At 46.6% G+C, this 20,130-nt stretch overlaps 1 protein-coding gene across 4 annotated transcripts in view; it reads right to left on the bottom strand.

Moving 5' to 3' along the window:
- Positions 1–20,130, bottom strand: part of LOC139263176 (bcl-2-modifying factor-like) — a 113,891-nt gene that overhangs the window by 27,454 nt on the left and 66,307 nt on the right. The window contains exons 3-4 of one of the 4 annotated variants that reach the window (XR_011593056.1): positions 10,030–10,214; positions 3,232–3,467 (exon numbers count right to left, since the gene is read on the bottom strand). Coding sequence is in view for 2 of the 4 variants with exons in the window: in XM_070878850.1 (XP_070734951.1) it covers positions 9,781–9,798; positions 10,030–10,214 (203 nt within the window). In the remaining 2 variants the exon portion in view is untranslated. Of the gene's footprint in view, positions 1–3,231; positions 3,468–9,767; positions 9,799–10,029; positions 10,215–20,130 lie in introns of those variants that run through there. The other 3 variants (XR_011593057.1, XM_070878850.1, XM_070878849.1) reach the window with 3 other exon arrangements.

Below are 20,130 nucleotides of genomic sequence, written 5' to 3'. Positions count from 1 at the left end.
CACAGCAAGCTCCCACAATGGCAATGTGATAATGACCAGGTAATCTGCTTTAGGAATGTTATCTGAGCGATAAATATTGACCAGGACACCGGGGTGAACTCCCCTGCTCTTATTTGAAATAGTGCCATAGGATATTTTATGTCCACCTGAGAGGGAAGACTGGGCCTCGGTTTAACCTCTCATCTGAAAGGCAGCACCTCAGACAGTGGAGCGCTCCCTCAGCACTGAGCCCAGATTTATGTGCTCAAGTCCCTGGAATGGGACAACCTTCTGACTCACGAAGATAGGGTGCTACCAACTGAGCCACTGGCTAACATTACCCATTATTACATATATAAATATGACAGACAGACAAGCCATTAAGATAGACAGATAGATAAGCCATTAAAGCACATAGTTGAGGCAGTGTGGAGATAGCTTTAATCTGTAACTGATCAGGGAATGCTTGATGCTAAAACTGCAATACATATTGACTTATGAGGAAAGGTTGAGTAGGTTGGGCCTCTACTCATTGGAATTCAGAAGAATGAGAGGTGATCTTATCGAAACGTATAAGATTATGAGGGAGCTTGACAAGGTGGATGCAGAGAGGATGTTTCCACTGATGGGGGAGACTAGAACTAGAGGGCATGATCTCAGAATAAGGGACTGCCCTTTTAAAACAGAGATGAGGAGAAATTTCTTCTCTCAGAGGGTTGCAAATCTGTGGAATTCGCTGCCTCAGAGAGCTGTGGAAGCTGGGACTTTGAATATATTTAAGACAGAAATAGACAGTTTCTTAAATGATAAGAGGATAAGGGGTTATGGGGAGCAGGCAGGGAAGTGGAGCTGAGTCCATGATCAGATCAGCCATGATCTTACTGAATGGCAGAGCAGGATCGAGGGGCCATATGGCCTACTCCTGCTCCTATTTCTTATGTTCTTATGTTCTTATATGTTAGAATATGTTTTCTATTTCCAGCATTAGTTTCCTGACTGATAGTAATAAACATTAGCAGAGAATCGGACGTTGGCAATATTACATAGAATCCCACAGCACAGAAGTAAGCCTTGGCCTTTGTGCCTGCTCCAGCTCTCTGAAAAGCCTAATCTAATCAGCCCCACTTCACCTGCTCTTTCCCATCGCCCCATCTCACAGGGCAGTGTAAAACTCAGGATGCTTAATGCCGTAGCGATTGAAATCTTGCATTTAAATAAGCTATATAGATTTTTTAAATTAGAAACAAGAATCTACTATTACTAAAAATCTTTTGGGGATTTTATATTATAAAAAGCACAAAGAAATCACAAACTATAGGCTTCATTGTGCCTATTGTAGGTAATAAAGATCGGAGAATAAAAATGGTCTCTGTGGGTTCTTTGTTTACACGCACAGAACAGGCTCTACTCTGACCATCCAGTTTTAATCAAGTGTTTCTCTTTGTGCGCCAAGTGTCTCTGACTGGCACACTGCCACGTGCCCTGGCATGGAGCTGGGGCTATTAATACTAGTTGCTAACCGTTGACACAGACTGCGCGAGTGCTCTCTGCGCTATCATGCAAGAGGAGTTACCCGCACCTCCCACCAGTACACACATACTTCAGGCCAAACTGGAGCATCCAATTACACTCGATGGGTCAATGAGATATTAAGCACGGTAATTAGTAACTGTTTCTAAGCCTTAACGTGAAAGCAGACTCATTTAGGCAAAAGGTATCAGAGAGCTAGTCACACTTTCTCTTGTGTAAATGTTTGGAGCCTCCTTTTAATTCAGCACAGTAAAGGCTATTTACCGTGTAGCTTTTTGGAGAAAGGATCAACCCACTTTCCCTTTACTCCCACTGAATAGTATTCGAATAGAATGACATAGAATTTACAGCACAGACAAGCCATTCAGACCAACTGGTCCATGTCAGTATTTATACTCAACACAAGCATCCTCCCAGCTTATTTCATCTCACCCCATCAACATGTCCTTCTATTCCTTTCTCCCTCATGTACTTATCTAGCTTGCCCTTAAATACATCTATGCTATTTGCTTCAACTACTCCATGTGGTAGAGAGTTCCATATTTTAACCACAATCTGGATAAAGAAGTTTCTCCTGAATTCCTTATTGGATTTATTCATGACTATCTTATATTTATGGCCCCTAGTTTTGTACTCCCCACATGTGGAAACATTTTCTCTATGTCTACCCTGTTAAACCCCTTCATAACTTTAAAGACCTCTATTAATTCACCCCTCAGACTTCGCTTTTGTGGAGAACAGAGCCTCAGCCTGTTTAGGTGTAATCTCTCATTTTTGGTATCATTCTTTTAAATCTTTATTTGCGCCTCTATATCCTTTTTATAATATGGGGACCAGAACTGTACAAAGTACTCCAAGCGTGGTCTAACCAACGTTCGATACAAGTTTAACATAACTTCTCTGCTTTTCAATTCTATTCCTTTAGAAATTAACCCCAGTGACTTGTTTATATTTGTTGTGGCCTTGTTAATTTGCATTGCTACTTTTAATGATTTGTGAAAGTGTACCCCTAGATCCCTTTTCTTCTCTGCCCCAATCAGACTCTGATTTTCCAAGCAGTATATGGCCTCAAGTCCAAGGACTTGAGCACAAAAAAAATCTAGGCTGACACTCCAGTGCAGTGCTGAGGGAGAGCTGCACCATTGGAGGTGCCGTCTTTCGGATGAGATGTTAAATCAAAGGCCCGTCTGCCCTCTCAAGTGGATGTAAAAGATGCCATGGCACCATTTTGAAGAAGAGCAGGAGAGTTATCCCCGGTGTCCTGGCCAATATTTATCCCTCAATCAGCATAACAAAAACAGATTATCTGATCATTATCACATTGCTGTTTGTGGGAGCTTGCTATGCGCAAATTGGCTGCCGCGTTTCCTACATTCCAAAAGAACTTCATTGGCTGTAAAGCGCTTTGAGACGTCCGGTGGTCATGAAAGGCACCATATAAATCCAAGACTTTATTTTTTTCTCTTTAATCCTTTTACCAAAATGCACCACCCTCACACTTGTCTGCATTGAAATTCATTTGCCAATTACATGCCCATTCTGTAAGTTTATTAATGTCTTCTTGTAATTTATCACAGTCTTCATTAGTGATAACTATATCCTCAATTTGGTGCTGTCTGCAAATTTTGAAATTGTACTTCCAATTCCCGAGTTCAATTCGTTTATGTAAATATTGAACACCAGTAGTCCCAGCATTGATCCCTGTGGAACACCACTTCTCACCTTCCGTCAGAGCAAACCCCTTCCCATTTCAGAATGAAATGCTCCCTGTTTTTGGATTTTGCACATTATGCAGAACAGCAGCAGGTACAGATGGAAAGAACTGTGGTAAGGATAGATTGCTCATGAGGTTAGACTTGGTAGATGTTGCGAATGCATCAGTGCCAGAAAACGTATGCTGGGGTGTCAGGGCCAAGTCTCGGGCCGGATTCCTGGTGCACAGAAGAGGAGAGAGCTTGCTTCAGAAAAGAAAAGAAAAAGAAGAAAACAGAAAGAATGACAGAAAAAAATGAAAGAAATATTTGCATTTATATAGCACCTTTCAAGATCGCAGAACACCCCAAAACATTTCACAGCCAGTGTAGTCACTGTTTTAATATACACAACGCAACAGCCACACTGCACACAGCAAGCTCCTATAAACAGTAATGTGATAATGACCAAATAATCTGTTTATTAGTGATATGAACATAAGAACATAAGAAATAGGAACAGGGGTAGGCCATACGGCCCCTCGAGCCTGCACTGCCATTCAATAAGATCATGGCTGATCCGATCATGGACTCAGCTCCACTTCCCCGCCCACTCCCCATAACCTCTTATCATTTAAGAAACTGTCTATTTCTGTCTTAAATTTATTCAATGTCCCAGCTTCCACAGCTCTCTGAGGCAGCGAATTCCACAGATTTACAACCCACTGAGAGAAGAAATTTCTCCTCATCTGTGTTTTAAATGGGCGGCCCCTCTAGTTTTAATCTCCCTCATCAGTGGAAACATCCTCTCTGCATCCACCTTGTCAAGCCCCCTCATAATCTTATACGTTGCGATAAGATCACCTCTCATTCTTCTGAATTCCAATGAGTCGAGGCCCAACCTACCCAACCTTTCCTCTTAAGTCAACCCCCTCATCCCCGGAATCAACCTAGTGGTGTTGGTAGAAGGATAAAAGTTGGCCAGGACACCAGGAGAACTCTCCTGCATTTCTTCGAAATAGTGCCATGGGATCTTTTACAGCCACCAGAGAGGAAAGGTGGGGCCTCGCTTTAGCGTCTCATCTGAAAGACAGCACCTCCAACACTGCAACACTCCCTCAGTACTGCCTTCTCCTTATTCTTTGACTTTTAAAATTTTCGCTTACCTGAATCCTCCGCCCTCACTAATTAGTTTAAAGCCCTCTCTACAGCCATAGTTATTTGATTCGCCTGGAAACTAGTCCTAGCATGGTCTAAGTGGAGCCCGTCCCAACGGAACAGTTCCCTCTTACCCCAGTACTGGTGCCAGTGTCCCACGAACCAAAACCCATTTCTCCCACACCAGTCTTTGAGCCACGTGATTAACTCTCTGATCTTGTTTGCCCGATGCAAATTTGCTTGTGGCTCAGATAATAATCCAGAGATTATTACCTTTGTGGTTCTGCTTTTTAATTTGGCCCCTAGCTGTTCATAATCCCTCAGCAGAACCTCTTTCTTTGTCCTATCTATATTGTTGGTACCCACATGGACCACGACAACTGGATCTTCCCACTCCCACTCCAAGTTCCTCTCCAGCCCCGAGGAGATGTTTTTAACCCTGGCACTGGGCAGGCAACACAGCCTTTGGGACTTATGCTCACAGCTGCAGAGAACTGTATCTATTCCCCTAATGATACTGTCCCCTACATCTACAATGTTTTTTTTTTTTACTCCCCCCACTTGAATCAACGGCTTGCCAAATATCACCAAGAAGGAACACCATGGCCCCAGGCATTACCAATAGTGCTATGTAGTATTAGGGCAACCCCGAACAGAACTACAGGTCTAAGCCCATTTGAAATTATAACAGGAAGACCCATGTCGCTGCCAGGAACTATTGATTTACAGAAAGCTGATGTTCACTTAATGAGTGACACTTTGTTATCATACTGTCAGAACCTAACCAATGTTATGAGTTCCGTTTCCCGACAGGTATGGGCAGCTTGGGGTAATCCACCCGACATCATCCCGGGAGTCTGGGTGTATGTGAAAAAGTTGCATAAAGAACCTTTAGGTGCCAAGTGGGAGGGACCTTATCAAGTGTTATTGACCACCCAGGCAGCTGTTAAAGTCCAAGGAAAGAAAGTCTAGATCCACGCTTCATATGTTAAACGAGCACCCGTAACTGAAGCTGAAATCTAATAAGGACAATTACTTTTTGCCAAAATGTATAAATTTACTGTATTACTGATTGTAGGTATTCTAGGCATAGGCCTACTTCTTACTAGCCGACCCTCTGCACCAAAGGGAAATAGTAGGGTAGCAAGGGAATTATAGTAACTGCTCCCGGAATTCTGAAAAGGGAGGTACTTGCGCCCTACTCGGAACTGAGTGTTGCACATATAAGCAACCCCCATCTTTCACTTTGTGGAGCGGAGCCACTGAATGGCTAGGTTCAATAGGAACTTCATTGGTGGAAGGTTTAATTCTATTTGGTGTAATTGTTTTACTTTTATATTGTTTGTTTATGTTGATTAAATGTTGTTGCGACCAGGCAGCTGTAGCTGCTGTTCCGTAGGTGAGACACCTTGCAGGTCCCAGCAGACCGTCTGTAAGTGGCACAGGGGTATGTTATGCTTAAGGGAAGGTTGTTTACTGGTTGAATTAAGATACTGATTTGGATTAAATTGGAATAAGGTTAATCAACTTACTAAAACCAGACTTCCATTGTGGCCACGATGGAACTCGGGTTGATGTAAATTTGTGTGGAAGTTACTAGTCCGGACATGTGGCGAAACACATCAACAAATTTTAGAAGGAAACTCTATTAACATGAATGAAATTATTTTGTAGATTGTTTAACCAGTGATAGCTGATGTTTTATGATTCAGTTTGTGAAAGAATCAAAGGGGGGATTGATAGAGAATTCAAACAGCCTGCATTAAGACAGGCTGTGAAAATTCACAGACCCAAAGTCAAAGCTGCTACGTGCAACTCAGTATGTTGCATTAAGTCATCAATCAACTTGACATTTTAGGACCTTTGGGTAGCGAGTCAATTAAAGGTTAACAGACTATTAATTGAGCCAATAAGGTCAAAGGCGGAGAGTTCTTTTCTGTAAACTGATCAGGTATATAAACAGCCATTTTGGCCATGTGGTCTCAGAAGGACAAAGGCCTGGCTTAACGCCAAGAGCTTGTTGCTGCTGCAAGAATAAAGTTACATTAAAACTACAATTGGAGTTCGCATTTCATTGGAAATTAAGAGATCTAACAGGACTAATTAGCAATCTTGTTGTGCGAGGCCCCTTGGGGAAGAGTGACCATAATATGGTAGAATTCTTTATTAAGATGGAGAGTGACACAGTTAATTCGGAAACTAGGGTCCTGAACTTAAGGATCGGTAACTTCGACGGTATGAGACGTGAATTGGCTAATTAGATTGGTAAAGGATACTTAAAGGGTTGGCGGTGGATAAGCAATGGCAAACATTTAAAGATCACATGGATGAACTTCAGCAATTGTACATCCCTGTCTAGAGTAAAAACAAAACGGGGAAGGTGGCTCAACCGTGGCTAACAAGGGAAATTAAGGATAGTGTTAAAACCAAGGAAGAGGCATATAAATTGGCTAGAAAAAGTAACAAACCTGAGGATTGGGAGAAATTTAGAATTCAACAGAGGAGGACTAAGGGTTTAATTAAGAGGGAGAAAATAAGAGTACGAGAGGAAGCTTGCAGGGAACATAAAAACTGACTGCGAAAGCTTCTATAAATATGTGAAGAGAAAAACGTTAGTGAAGACAAATGTAGGTCCCTTGCAGTCGGATTCTGGTGAATTTATAATGGGGAACAAAGAAATGGCAGACCAACTGAATAAATACTTCGATTCTGTCTTCACGAAGGAAGACACAAATAACCTTCTGAATGTACTAGAGGACAGTGGGTCTAGTGAGAAGGAGGAACTGAAGGATATCCTTATTAGGTGGGAAATTGTGTTCGGGAAATTGATGGGATTGAAGGCTGATAAATCTCCGGGGCCTAATAGTCTGCATTCCAGAGTACTTAAGGAAGTGGCCCTAGAAATAGTGGATGCATTGGTGATCATTTTCCAACAGTCTATCGACTCTGGAACAGTTCCTATGGACTGGAGGGTAGCTAATGTAACACCACTTTTTTTAAAAAGGAGGGAGAGAAAACAGGTAATTATAGACCGGTTAGCCTGACATCAGTATTGGGGAAAATAATCATTAAGGATGAAATAGTAGCGCATTTGGAATGCAGTGACAGGATCAGTCCAAGTCAGCATGGATTTATGAAAGGGAAATCATGCCTGACGAATCTTCTGGAATTTTTTGAGGATGTAACTAGCAGAGTGGACAAGAGAGAACCATTGGATGTGGTGTATTTGGACTTTCAAAAGGCTTTTGACAAGGTCCCGCGCAAGAGATTAGTGTGCAAAATCAAAGCGCATGGTATTGGGGGTAATGTACTGACGTGGATAGAGAACTGGTTGGCAGACAGGAAGCAGAGAGTCGGCATAAACGGGTCCTTTTCAGAATGGCAGGCAGTGACCAGTGGAGTGCCACAGGGCTCAGTGCTGGGACCCCAGCTCTTTACAATATACATGAACGAGTTGGATGAAGGAATTGAGTGTAATATCTCCACGTTTGCAGATTACACTAAACTGGGTGGCGGTGTGAGCTGTGAGGGGGATGCTAAGAGGCTGCAGAGTGACTTGGACAGGTTAGGTGAGTGGGCAAATGCATGGCAGATGCAGTATAATGTGGATAAATGTGAGGTTATCCATTTTGGGGGCAAAAACACGAAGGCAGAATATCATCTGAATGGCGGCAGATTAAAAAAAGGGGAGGTGCAACGAGACCTAGGTGTCATGGTTCATCAGTCATTGAAGGTTGGCATGCAGGTACAGCAGGCGGTGAAGAAGGCAAATGGTATGTTGGCCTTCATGGCCAGGGGATTTGAGTATAGGAGCAGGGAGGTCTTACTGTAGTTGTACAAGGCCTTAGTGAGGCATCACCTGGAATATTGTGTTCCGTTTTGGTCTCCTAATCTGAGGAAGGATGTCCCTGCCACAGAGAGTTGTTGATGCCAGTTCATTGGATATATTCAAGAGGGAGTTAGATTTGACTCTTACGGCTAAAGGGATCAAGGGGTATGGAGAGAAAGCAGGAAAGAGGTACTGAGGGAATGATCAGCCATGATCTTATTGAATGGCGGTGCAGGCTCGAAGGGCCAAATGGCCTACTCCTGCACCTATTTTCTATGTTTTTATGTTTCCAATTCTGGCTTCTCGTGTGTCCCAGATTTCCTTTGTTACACCATCGGCGGCCATGCCTTCAGCTGCCTAGGCCCTGAGCTCTGGAGTTCCCTCCCTAAACCTCTCCGCCTCTCCTTAAAACCTACCTCTTTGACTAAGCTTTTGCTCACCTGCCCTAATTTCTCTTTATGCAGCAAGATGTCACATTTTGGCCAATTACGCTCCTGTGAAGCGCCTTCGGATGTTTTACTATGTTAAAGGTGCTATATAAATACAAGATGTTGTTGTTCCTTCATAATCGCACTGTTTTCTCAATCCTGACACACAGCGGCTTTATGGGGATTCAGCCAATGGAAGGCTTCGCTGTGATGTGATACAATGATAATGGGGAGGTGCCCCTTGCTTGCGGGGAGCCTGAGTTGCCCGTTGTTTGTGGGGAGGCCCATGGGTGCGATCAACTCTCCGGCACTTGCGGTCTTCTTTCATGTGTTTGTCTGTGCAGAGTGTCGGGCATGCTATTCAGTCACAGGAGGCATCACAGCTGAGCCCAATCTCAGCTAGTTTCTACAGGGGTCACTGGCTGTTTTCCCCACCCCACTTCAGAGGTCCTGAGGCCAACTGCAGCACCCTTAATGCGGAGATCAGCTGAGCAGGAATTGATGCATTGAAGCAGAGACCCACAGTGTTTATTTGTTCTTGGGATATGGGCAAGGCCAGTCCTTCTGGTGGAGTTTCAGGATTTGGATCTAGTGAAGGACCTCTTTTGAAGTGGAGTCACTGCCAATTTGGTCCGCGAAATAGACACGCCTTCCGACTCTGAGGCGATGTTCACGATATTAATCCAGCTCCCTCACACTGTCACCCAGTAACTCCTCCCCCAGCACCCTGTGTTACTGACTATATCCCTACTGATGTTAATCCAGCTCCCTCACACTGTCACTCAGTAGCCCCTCCCCCAGGACCATGTGTTACTGACTATATGCCTACTGATGTTAATCCAGCTCCCTCACACTGTCACTCAGTAACCCCTCCCCCAGCACCTTGTGTTGCTGACTGTATCTCTACTGATGTTAATCCAGCTCCCTCACACTGTCACTCAGTAACCCCTCCCCCAGCACCCTGTGTTACTGACTGTATCTCTACTGATGTTAAACCAGTTGTGTTACTTGATCAGGTTTAATGATGCAGTACTTTGCTGGTCCGGGGGTTCTGAGGAAAACTACCTCCTCCGATGGGTCGCAGCTGCTTCAGGGAGCTGCAGCAATGCAAGGGCAATGCAGCATGAGGTTGCATTCCAACTTCTACACGTACAAAAGAGATGTCTCAGTGATGAGGGGGTGCCTGGAGGAGGCAGAATAAGCAACTGAGTATCAACGTTCCTGCTAAGCCGCGCAGCTGTCTGGAAGTCCCGCACAGGCCGTTCACCGGCTTTTCAATGCGATATTTCGCACATGCGCAAATTTCAAAAAATGAGAACATTGCTGAGCAACCGCTGCAACTGCAGTGTCTCAAACCTAGATAGGTATTATTCCGATGTGTCACCCCCTCCCCATTTTGCAGTTTGCAACCTACCCTCTCCATGTAGGAGCTGTGGAACTGGTCCCCAATCTGCTGCAGTTTCTGCCCAATCCGAATCTCCACTCTCTCCTCCAACTGCAAATCCATCGGGTGCCCATCCGCTCGATCGCGATGGGATGCTCTGCTGGCCCGCGGCACTTCAAACACCTCCGGAAAATGCAGCCGATACCCTGCATTCCCTGGGAGAAGATAAAACAAATGGTGAACCAACACAGTTAAGTCTCTTTCCTCCACAACCCGCTGCTTTCTCGACCTCGCGTTCTGAGGGACCGTCTCATGGGAAAACACTTTAAATCTGCTTTGCCGACGGGTCGTTAAAGGGATAGTTACACCACAAAATTTCCATGTGACCCCCAAGTGATATAAATGGAGACTTCTGTTCATTCACCAACATCGTTCAAGTATCTCTTATCCTGAGTCGGACTCGGCTGAGAGAGCGGATATTATGGTGCGAGGGCTCAACACTTGCCACTGCCTTCGTCATGACATCACCGGGCTAGACCAAACTGGAGTCTCTCTTCCATAATAAAACAAATTGTTTAATCACTCCCCCTTTACAATGGTCTCCTCCACACCACACACATATACATGCACATACGCATATACATGCATACATTTATACACATATGTACACACAAAACCACATGTGTATATACATACATACAGGCATATTCACAAACACACACACAGATCACAATAAAAGAGTGCTTTGAAGTTGTGAGCTTGCTGTAAAATGAGATTTTAAAGTCTGCTTTTTAGTCTTTTTCTTTTCCGTCTAGTTTCAGTGCAATGGGGCAGGGAGAGAGATCAGTTAATGGGAGTCATTTTGACTTTGGGCATAGGTGTAAAAGGGGTGATATCAGATCCGCCGCCTGTTATACATCTCTCCCGTTGACTTCGATGGAAATGAAAATGGGGAGAGAAAGGACACCCACTGATCTGATTGAGTTGGGCTTCAGGCAGCCTACAGACAGGGCGATCATTTCTCTGCAGATTGAGGGATCGCAGTCAGCACACAGTTCAATGAGAACTAGGAAAAGGAATGAGCGATCCCAACCCCTCACCGCCACTGCCCCCACCCGCCCCCCCCCCCCCCTCCCCCAACCTCCTCCCCTTCTTCCCTGCTTATGAAAATAGCCTTGATAGTTTGATGGGGAGGTTATTTTCTCCCCATCTCTCTCTCGAAAGTACAGACTCATGTTTGGGTACGGATCCATTGGTGCTATTCACCACCCTCCCCCCTTCAGTACCTAGCTCGTGCGGCCACTCTTCCTGCGTGAAGTGGAACAATAAGTACCATGGAGGGCATCGTACCCAGGTATTACCCGGTATCCACAACTGCCCGCTTTCCAGCAAGCTAGCTGGTTTGCCTTCTCCTTAGAATAAGGGGAACTTAACATAGCCTGACCCGCTCCTGCACTGCCATGCTGGAACAGACCAATAAACTCAACACATCCCTTCCCCCGGGATCGAACTTGGGCAGGTCTGGTCTTATAGCTCAGCACTACACTTATTTGGTCACTGGGGGAGCTCAGGAGCCATGCAAAGAGCCAAATTGTAGGCAAATACACAGACAGCATTCAAAGCACATGCAGAACACACTCACCACAGATTAAGTAGACTGAATACCGATACATTTTGTTATCACCGAGGCAACATTCCACAAGAGGTTTTCCCCTCATACTATGAGTTTTAAAATTTGCATTCTATTTTTCAAATTCCTCTCTGGCCTCGTCCCTCCTCCAGCCCTACAACCCACCGAGATCTCTGTGCTCCTCCAATTCTGGCCTCTTTTCTGATTTTCATCCTTCATCAACGGTGGCCGTGCCTTCAGCCATCTAGGTGCCAAGCTCTGGAAATCCCTCCCCAAACCTCGCTATCTCTCCCTCCTCCTTTAAGTTGGTCCTTAAAACCTACCTCTTTGACCACTTTTTTGGTCATCTGTCCTAATGTCTCCTCATGTGGCTTAAATTCTGTTTGATAACACTCCTGTGAAGCTGTTTGACTACGTTGTTGTTCATGGTTTATTTAATTACCATGCAACATATCAAAATCAGATGCAATGTAGAAAATATACCAGAATATTATACACTTTTAGATTAATGAGTGGATTTGGAGTCCAACTGCTTGTGTAAATATATCGCTCTGCCAACAGGCTGTTTTGGGATGGTGTTATCATAAATCTCATCGCAAGGTCAGCGTGCCTCTGGCAATTAGCAGGATCATTTACCACAAGTTTACACGATGTAAGAGTAGGAATAGACTGGATGCTAGGCGATTTTTCCCCCGAGAGGGTAGTGGAATTCTTTTACATCCACCTAAGAGCGCAGCTGGAACCTCAATTTAACATCTCAACCGAAAGATGTCACCTCTGACAGTGCAGCACTCCCGGGATCTGCACTCTGCAGTGTCAGCCTAGATTTTATGCTCTGGTCCCTGGTGTGGGACTAGAACCCACAGCCTTCTGACTCAGAGGCGAGAGTGCGAGCCACTCAGCCGTGGCTGAAGGAGAGTCAGCTAGGTTTTGGGAAAGGGAGTTCAGGTCTCTGGTAGAAATTTCGCATCTCATTTTTTGCAAATTTGCTTCCTTATCGAACCCGTTTTTCAGGTAAAACAAGTTTGGCTGGAAGGCAGCAGCTGCCAGCAGCAAAGGAGAGGATGGAAACCGGGTGAGATGTAGTGATCTCCCATCCTAATTGGCCTTCGTCTAGCTATTTTGTTGCCTCTCCCAGGAGATTACATGTTAGGTGGGGAGTGTGTGTATTGTGCTACACAAGATTTCACGACAGTATGGGACAGGCTGATGGATAAATAGACCTACACCTCTCCCCCCTCTCTACCTCTCTTTTCTCCTTTAAGACGCTCCAATAAACCTACTTCTTTGACCAAGCTTTTGGTCATCTGCTCTAATTTCTTCTTATGTGGCTCAGTGTAAAATGTATTTATTTTTTGTCATAACACTCCTGTGAAGCGCACTGGGGCGTTTTACTGAGTTAAAGGCGATATATAAATGCAAGTTGTTGTTGTCTATGCTCGTATGTTTTACAGAGCTGATTGCTCTACCCCAGTGAAAAATGGGCCTTTCACATTTTAAAGCAATCATTGCACTTATAAATGCTCAATAGAAATAAGTTGGCAAATACAATAGGAACAGAAGGCCATTCAGCCCCTCAAGCCCGTTGGGCGGGGGGAGAGAGAGGGCGAGGGGAGAGAGAGAGAGAGAGGACGAGGGGAGAGAGAGAGGGCGGGGGAGAGAGAGAGAGAGAGAGGGCGGTGGAGAGAGAGAGAGAGAGAGAGAGAGGGCGGGGGGGAGAGAGAGAGAGAGAGAGGGCGGGGGGGAGAGAGAGAGAGAGAGAGAGAGGGCGGGGGGGGAGAGAGAGAAAGAGAGGGCGGGGGGAGAGAGAGAGAGAGAGAGAGGGCGAGGGGGAGAGAGAGCGAGAGGGCGAGGGGGAGAGAGAGAGAGGGCGGGGGCAGAGAGAGAGAGAGGGCGGGGGGGAGAGAGAGAGAGGGCGGGGGGGAGAGAGAGAGAGGGCGGGGGGGAGAGAGAGAGAGGGCGGGGGGGAGAGAGAGAGAGGGCGGGGGGGAGAGAGAGAGAGGGCGGGGGGGAGAGAGAGAGAGGGCGGGGGGAGAGAGAGAGAGGGCGGGGGGGGAGAGAGAGAGAGGGAGAGAGAAAGAGGGCGGGGGGAGAGAGAGAGAGAGGGCGGGGGGAAGAGAGAGAGAGGGCGGGGGGGAAGAGAGAGAGAGGGCGGGCAGAGAGGGCGGGAGGAGAAGGAGGAGAGGGGGAGAGAGAGAGAGGGCGGGGGGAGAGAGAGAGGGCGGGCGGAGAGAGAGGGGGAGAGAGGGGGGGCGGGGGGAGGGGGGGGGGAGAGAGAGACGGTGGGGGGGGGAAAGAGAGAGGGTGAGGGGAGGGGGGGAAAGAGAGACGGTGGGGGGGGAAGAGGGGGGAGAGAGAGAGGGCGGGAGGCAGGTTGAGAGAGACAGCGGGGGGGGGGGAGGGCGAGAAGTGGGGGGAGTTTCTGGAAATCATGGGGAAGGAGGCAGATCACAGAATGTTTGATAGGCGAGGGGATGCACTGCTGCTCCTCCGAGCCCACAAGCAATGCTGGAAGAACGCACTCTGCCAACCCCAAAGTCCCTCCTGGCTAAACCGGATATAGCAGGTTAGGGTCGGGTTTCCCATTTTTCACTATATTAGCCTCCCCCCCACCCACCCCGACCCTCTCCCACCTGTCCTGGGAGGGGGGGGGCGGAGGGGGAAGAGGAGGAGCTTACTGTTAAGCCAGTAACTCAGTTTCTCTCTATAGATGCTGCCTGACTAGCTGAGTGCTTCCAGCATTTCCTTTTATTTACATTTTAACTGTCTGTTCTTCCATTAAATCTGTATTGTCAGCTGTGGCTCAGTGGGTAGCTCCCTCACCTCTGAAGTCAGAAAATTGAGAGTTCAAATCCCACTCCAGGGACTTGAGCACAGAATCTAGGCTGACACTCCAGTGCAGTGCTGAGGGAGCGCTGCATGTTGGCAGTGCTGTCGTTCAGATGAGACCCAGTCTGCCCTCACAGGTGAACATATGCCATGGTGCTATTTCTTGGAGGAATAGGGGAGTTATCCCCGGTGTCCTGGCCAATATTTGTTCCTCGACCAACATCACTAAAACTAATTATCTGGTCATTATCACATTGCGGTTTGTGGGAGCTTGCTGTGCATAAATTGACTGCCACGTTTCCTAGTGACCACGTCAAAAATTACTTCCTTTAAATTGCTTTGGGATGTCCTGCGGTCATGAAAGGGGTGGTACAAAAGCAAGTGCTTTCTTTTTGTTACAAATCGCACTGGTTGCAACCCGCAGTAGTGCAAGGGAAGTACATCAGATGGTCTAATGATGGAATATGGGAGGGACTAGAAACTGCAGCTGTAAAAACTCCAAAGAGTTGACGTAACCGTGGGTATGTGAGTTAGAAAGGAGATGGAAGCTGAACACTCCCCTCTCCATCGATCTCACAGTACATGACACAACAGAGCACTCCGATTGCATCAGTCTGGTCATCTGGATGTTAAGATCCTTCGCAGAGTTTCCAAGGAAGTTCTTGCCCAGCAGCCACCAAAAACCTTGGGCTGAGCAACTGAATCCAAACTAAACTCTTCTCTGGTCAGTGAGGCCATTCGCTCTCCACTCCCATCCACCTGAAAATGAAACGTTCCTTTCCTAACTGTCTAACCTTCGCTACTGGACGTGGGGAGTCGAGCTGGTGGTTGATTCCAGGAGTGCTGCTAGCCCTTCAGTACCTTGTGCCGGAGTGGGTAGCACTCCCACCTCGGAGTCAGAAAGTTGTGGGTTCAAAAATTCCACTCAGGGCACTGGGCTGACACTCCAGTGCAGTGCTAAGGGAGTGCTGCATTGTCAGAGGTGCCATCTTTCCTACATTACAACAGTGACTGCACTCTAAAAGTACTTCATTGGCTGTAAAGCGCTTTGAGACGTCCGGTGATCGTGAAAGGCGCTATATAAATCCAAGTCTTTCTCTTCTTTTTCTTTCGGGTTAGACATTAAACCGAGGCCCTGTCTGCTCTCTGAAGTGGATGTAAAAGATCCCATGGCGCTATTTCGAAGAAGGGCAGGGGAGTTATCTACAGTTTACTGGCCAATATTTATCCCTCAATCAATTTTTGTGGGAATTTGCTTGTGCGCAAATTGGCTGCCACGTTTCCCACATTATAACAGTGACTACTTTCCATAGACTTAATTGTCTGTAAAGCTCTTTGAGACGTTCAGTGATCATGAAAGGCGCTATATAAATCCAAGTCTTTCTTTCTTTCTTTCACTCAGCTGGCCTTTCTTCAGCAGCAAGTTTAGAGAGGTGGCTGTTAGACCAAGGGAGAGATCACAGCTGGGATTGGCTGTCCTCACCCAGTGCCCTCTCACATACGCTCGTACAAGCAGGAGTTCCGGATAGTTTCATTTCCTTCCTCCTTCATTCGTACAGCAACACTGTTCTCTGATCACTTAACTCAGAGCAAATAAATAAAACCCAGTGCCTTCCTGGCTGTACGGGTGAGTGCCAAACTGAGCGTGGCAGCAGCTGATTTTAAACATCATTGGGAATGTTCATATCAACCCACTGCCGCAGGACTCAAACCACGAGCTCTTAAAAGGAGATAAAAAGGTAGGAACAGGAAGTAGGCCATTCAGCCCCTCGGGCTTGCACCACCATTCAATTAGATTATGGCAGATATGCACCTCAACTTCATTCACTCACCTTAGCTCCAGATACCTAGAGGCCCTTACCCAATAAAGATCTATTGATCTCAGTATGGAGAGCTCCAACTGTCCCCCAGCATCCATAGCCTTGTGGGAGAGAGAGTTAGTTCCATATTGCTACAAAATGCAACAAAAATATTAATTTTCTTGAGAGGAAAATGATGACCATCCCTTTCATGGCCTTCTCCCTGCTCCCCCACCCCATACGCCCCCCTCAAACTTTGCTAAGTGCTTTTCTTTTTAACATGCCTATGTTGTCCCCATTTGCAATTTGGACAGTGAGCAATGGCGGGCTATTCAACATGGGGGTCATCACTGCCAAGCCAATCCAATGTCCACAAATGCTAATGTATCACCAGGAATCAGCACACAAAGTGAGGGCAGGTGAACCTTGAAACTGCCAGGGAGGATACTGAGTCCCATTTTAGCAGCAATGCTGCTACCTCCGTTACGATCAGCTAGCTCTGCATAGACTGGGGTTTCTATATGGCTTTACCAATTGACCAATCTGCTTTTTGTGTCGTCAGTGCTCTGTTAAAGGTGCCTAACATCGCCAGTCTCGGCCCCTGCCTCAGTAGATCTGCTGTTGAAACTCTCATCCGTGCTTTTGTTACCTCCAGACTCAACTATTCCAATGCTCCCTTGGCCTGCCTCCCACCTTGTGCTCTCCATAAACTTGAGCTCACCCAAAGCTCTGCTGGCCTCATCCTATCTCGCACCAAGTCCCGTTCACCCATCACCCCTACATTGGCTCCCGGTCCAGCAACGCCTTGATTTTAAAATTCTCATTTGTGTTCAAATCTCTCCAAGGCTTCACCCCTCCCCATCTCTGCAACCTTCTCCAGCCCCACAGACCCCCCCCCTCCAACTCTGGCCTCTTGTCTATCCCGCACTTCCTTCACCCCACCATTGGTGGCTGTGCCTTCAGTCGACTAGGCCCTAAGTTCTGGAATTCTCTCCTTAATACCTTCCACCTCTCTACCTCTCCTTCCTCCTTTAAGACCCTCCTTAAAACCTACCTCTTTGACCAAGCTTTTGGTCACCTGTCCTAATGTCTCCTTCTTTCGCTTAGTGTCAAATTTCACACCTGTGGAGCAACTTGGGATGTTTTACTACATTAAAGGCGCTATATAAATGCAAGTTATTGTTGCAATATATCCCCAATATATCTTTGAGCGGTTTCCAATGGGGGGTGGGGGGGATTCACACATGGAATCAATCCTAATGGGCCATGATTATTGGGAAGGCCAAATCCACTCCTGTAAACTCTTGACCCCCTTCACGGTTTCCTAGGACACCTGCATAAGGTTCCATTGGATCCCAGATGGGTCAGCTGACTGGCATTCTACTCTGTATCGCAATATCCCAGTCATGTGCTGCCAAAGCTAATCGCCATCACCACGCTTCCAAATTCCAGACACCCTGGGGAATTTTTCCAACAGTTTTTTTCTTCCTTTCTAAGGTTGTTGGCTGGACATGATAGGATGAAACAGTTTCAGTGACTGTGCAGGGAGGGGAGATTTTAACCCCCGCTCAGTGGAAATCAGGCAGGAGATAGTTAAAATAAGGGCAGTGAATTACCCCCCTGGAAGCCTACTGCCTTCCTACAAGACTAGATTTTAGCCTGCTGTTTTCAGCAGGCACACGCAGGACACCCCCAGAAGACAGTGGGGTCCAGCTTTTAATATGTAGATTGGGCCCTAATTATGTCATTTGGGCCCAACTGCAACTTTAAACTGCTAGCCTGGAGGCCCAAGCCGCCCCAACAGGCTACTCCTGCTGGGAACTGTATTGAGGCCCAGAAGAGAGATGCTTTCGATTTTTTCAGCTTACCTTGTGGGCCAAGAGTTGGAGTCAGAGTGCTCCCCCAAGCCCCACAAGGAAACCTTGGGCTTCCCCTGGGCTTCCCCCACACCTCCCCACATTGACTGCCAACCCTCATAACCTCGCCCCCCTCCCCAATCAACCTACCTTAATGCTGAGGGCCGTTCCCATTCCCACCCACTAGTCAGGTAATGAGATTGGCTGGGAAGCTGACACGCTACATGTAAAGGAGGCCCAATGGTTAGAATCAGCCAGGCCTCTCACCAATAGAGTCGGTCGCCTGCTTTAAACCCTACCATACCAATCCCCCCTTCCTGAGTTATGGAGCGCTATGCATTAGTGGTGTGGGGGTGACACAATGGGCTTCACTGAATGCTGGGGAGCACTGCTCAAGTGTCCTTTCTTCACGGGCTTTTGGTGCAGAGGGATCTTGCGCATGCATAATGATTCTGCACCATTTAAATCAGACTCCACATCTCATGAACTCCCTGCCTAAATCTCTCCCCCTCACTACCTCCCTTTCCTCCTTCAAGACGCTCCTTAAAACCTACGTCTTTGACCAAGCTTTTGGGCATCTGCACTAACTTCTCTTTATGTGGCTCGGTGTCAATTTTCTTTTGTCTCATAACACTCCTGTGACGTGCCTTGTGACCTTTCACTACATGAAAGGTGCTATAATAATACAAGTTGTTGTTGTTGGTATGCAGGTACAGCAAGTGATCAGGAAGGCCAATGGAATCTTGGCCTTTATTGCAAAGGGAATGGAGTATAAAAGCAGGGAAGTCTTGCTACAGCTTTATAAGGTATTGGTGAGGCCACACCTGGAGTACTGCGTGCAGTTTTGTTTTCCATATTTATAAAAGGATATACTTGCTTTGGAGGCAGTTCAGAGAAGGTTCACTATGTTGATTCCGGGGATGAGGGGGTTGACTTATGAGGAAAGGTTGAGTAGGTTGGGCCTCTACTCATTGGAATTCAGAAGAATGAGAGGTGATCTTATCGAAACGTGTAACATTATGAGGGGGCTTGACAAGGGGGATGCAGAGAGGATGTTTCCACTGATGGGGGAGACTAGAGCTAGAGGGCATGATCTTAGAATAAGGGGCCACCCATTTAAAACTGAGATGAGGAGACATTTCCTCTCTGAGTTGTAAATCTGTGGACTTCGCTGCCTCAGAGAGCTGTGGAAGTTGGGACATTGAATAAATTTAAGACAAAAATAGACAGTTTCTTAAAAGATAAGGGGATAAGGGGTTATGGAGAGCGGGCGGGGAAGTGGAGCTGAGTCCATGACCAGATCAGCTATGATCTTATTGAATGGTGGAGCAGGCACGAGGGGCTGTATGGCCTACTCCTGCTTCTATTTCTTATGTTCTTATGTATTGTCAATACTGGAGGTTGTGTAATCGCAGTTGCTATCACTATTGCGGCATTATTTCTCCCGCCATTTATTCTACTTTCCATGGTCTCCACTTTACTGCAATGAAAATCCTTAAATACATTTTTTTTTGTCAAGTTACTAATGACTGGTGGGCCCCATAATACAGTATGGTTACTCTCACTTGTGTACACCTTGATTGTACATATAGGCTTAAAAATTGGGCTGTATAGCACCCGTATTTCAGGCGCTATGTGGACACCTAATGCCCCAAAATGGCACACATTTCTATCTGGAAGTATGCCGCTTGCCATATTGGATAAGCTCAAACGGGAGGCATCCTTACTCACGGCTGGAATAGGAACTAGGCACTTTGCATATGCAAATAAGGAGCCCAATGCTCAATTGAGACCGTGCCACAACATCCGTTTGCCCTGAGGCAGCAGCTCCTCCCACAAATCTGGCCTCAAGGCAATGAGGTCTGAGGCCCAATATCCGGGGTTCCTCAGACCTCTTCATTCTGGCACAGGGTATTCACCCTGTGCTTAGTGGCGGTGGTGCGGTGAGTGTTTTGTGGCGGAGGAGTGCCGAGAGATCGTGGCAGAGGTGCAGCGAATGTTTGTGGCAGAGGAACAG

The sequence above is a fragment of the Pristiophorus japonicus genome, chromosome 4, assembly GCF_044704955.1.
Source record: "Pristiophorus japonicus isolate sPriJap1 chromosome 4, sPriJap1.hap1, whole genome shotgun sequence".
Lineage (NCBI taxonomy): Eukaryota > Metazoa > Chordata > Chondrichthyes > Pristiophoridae > Pristiophorus > Pristiophorus japonicus.
Note: the sequence above shows the minus strand (reverse complement) of the source record. Positions and strands in the feature narration are given on the sequence as shown.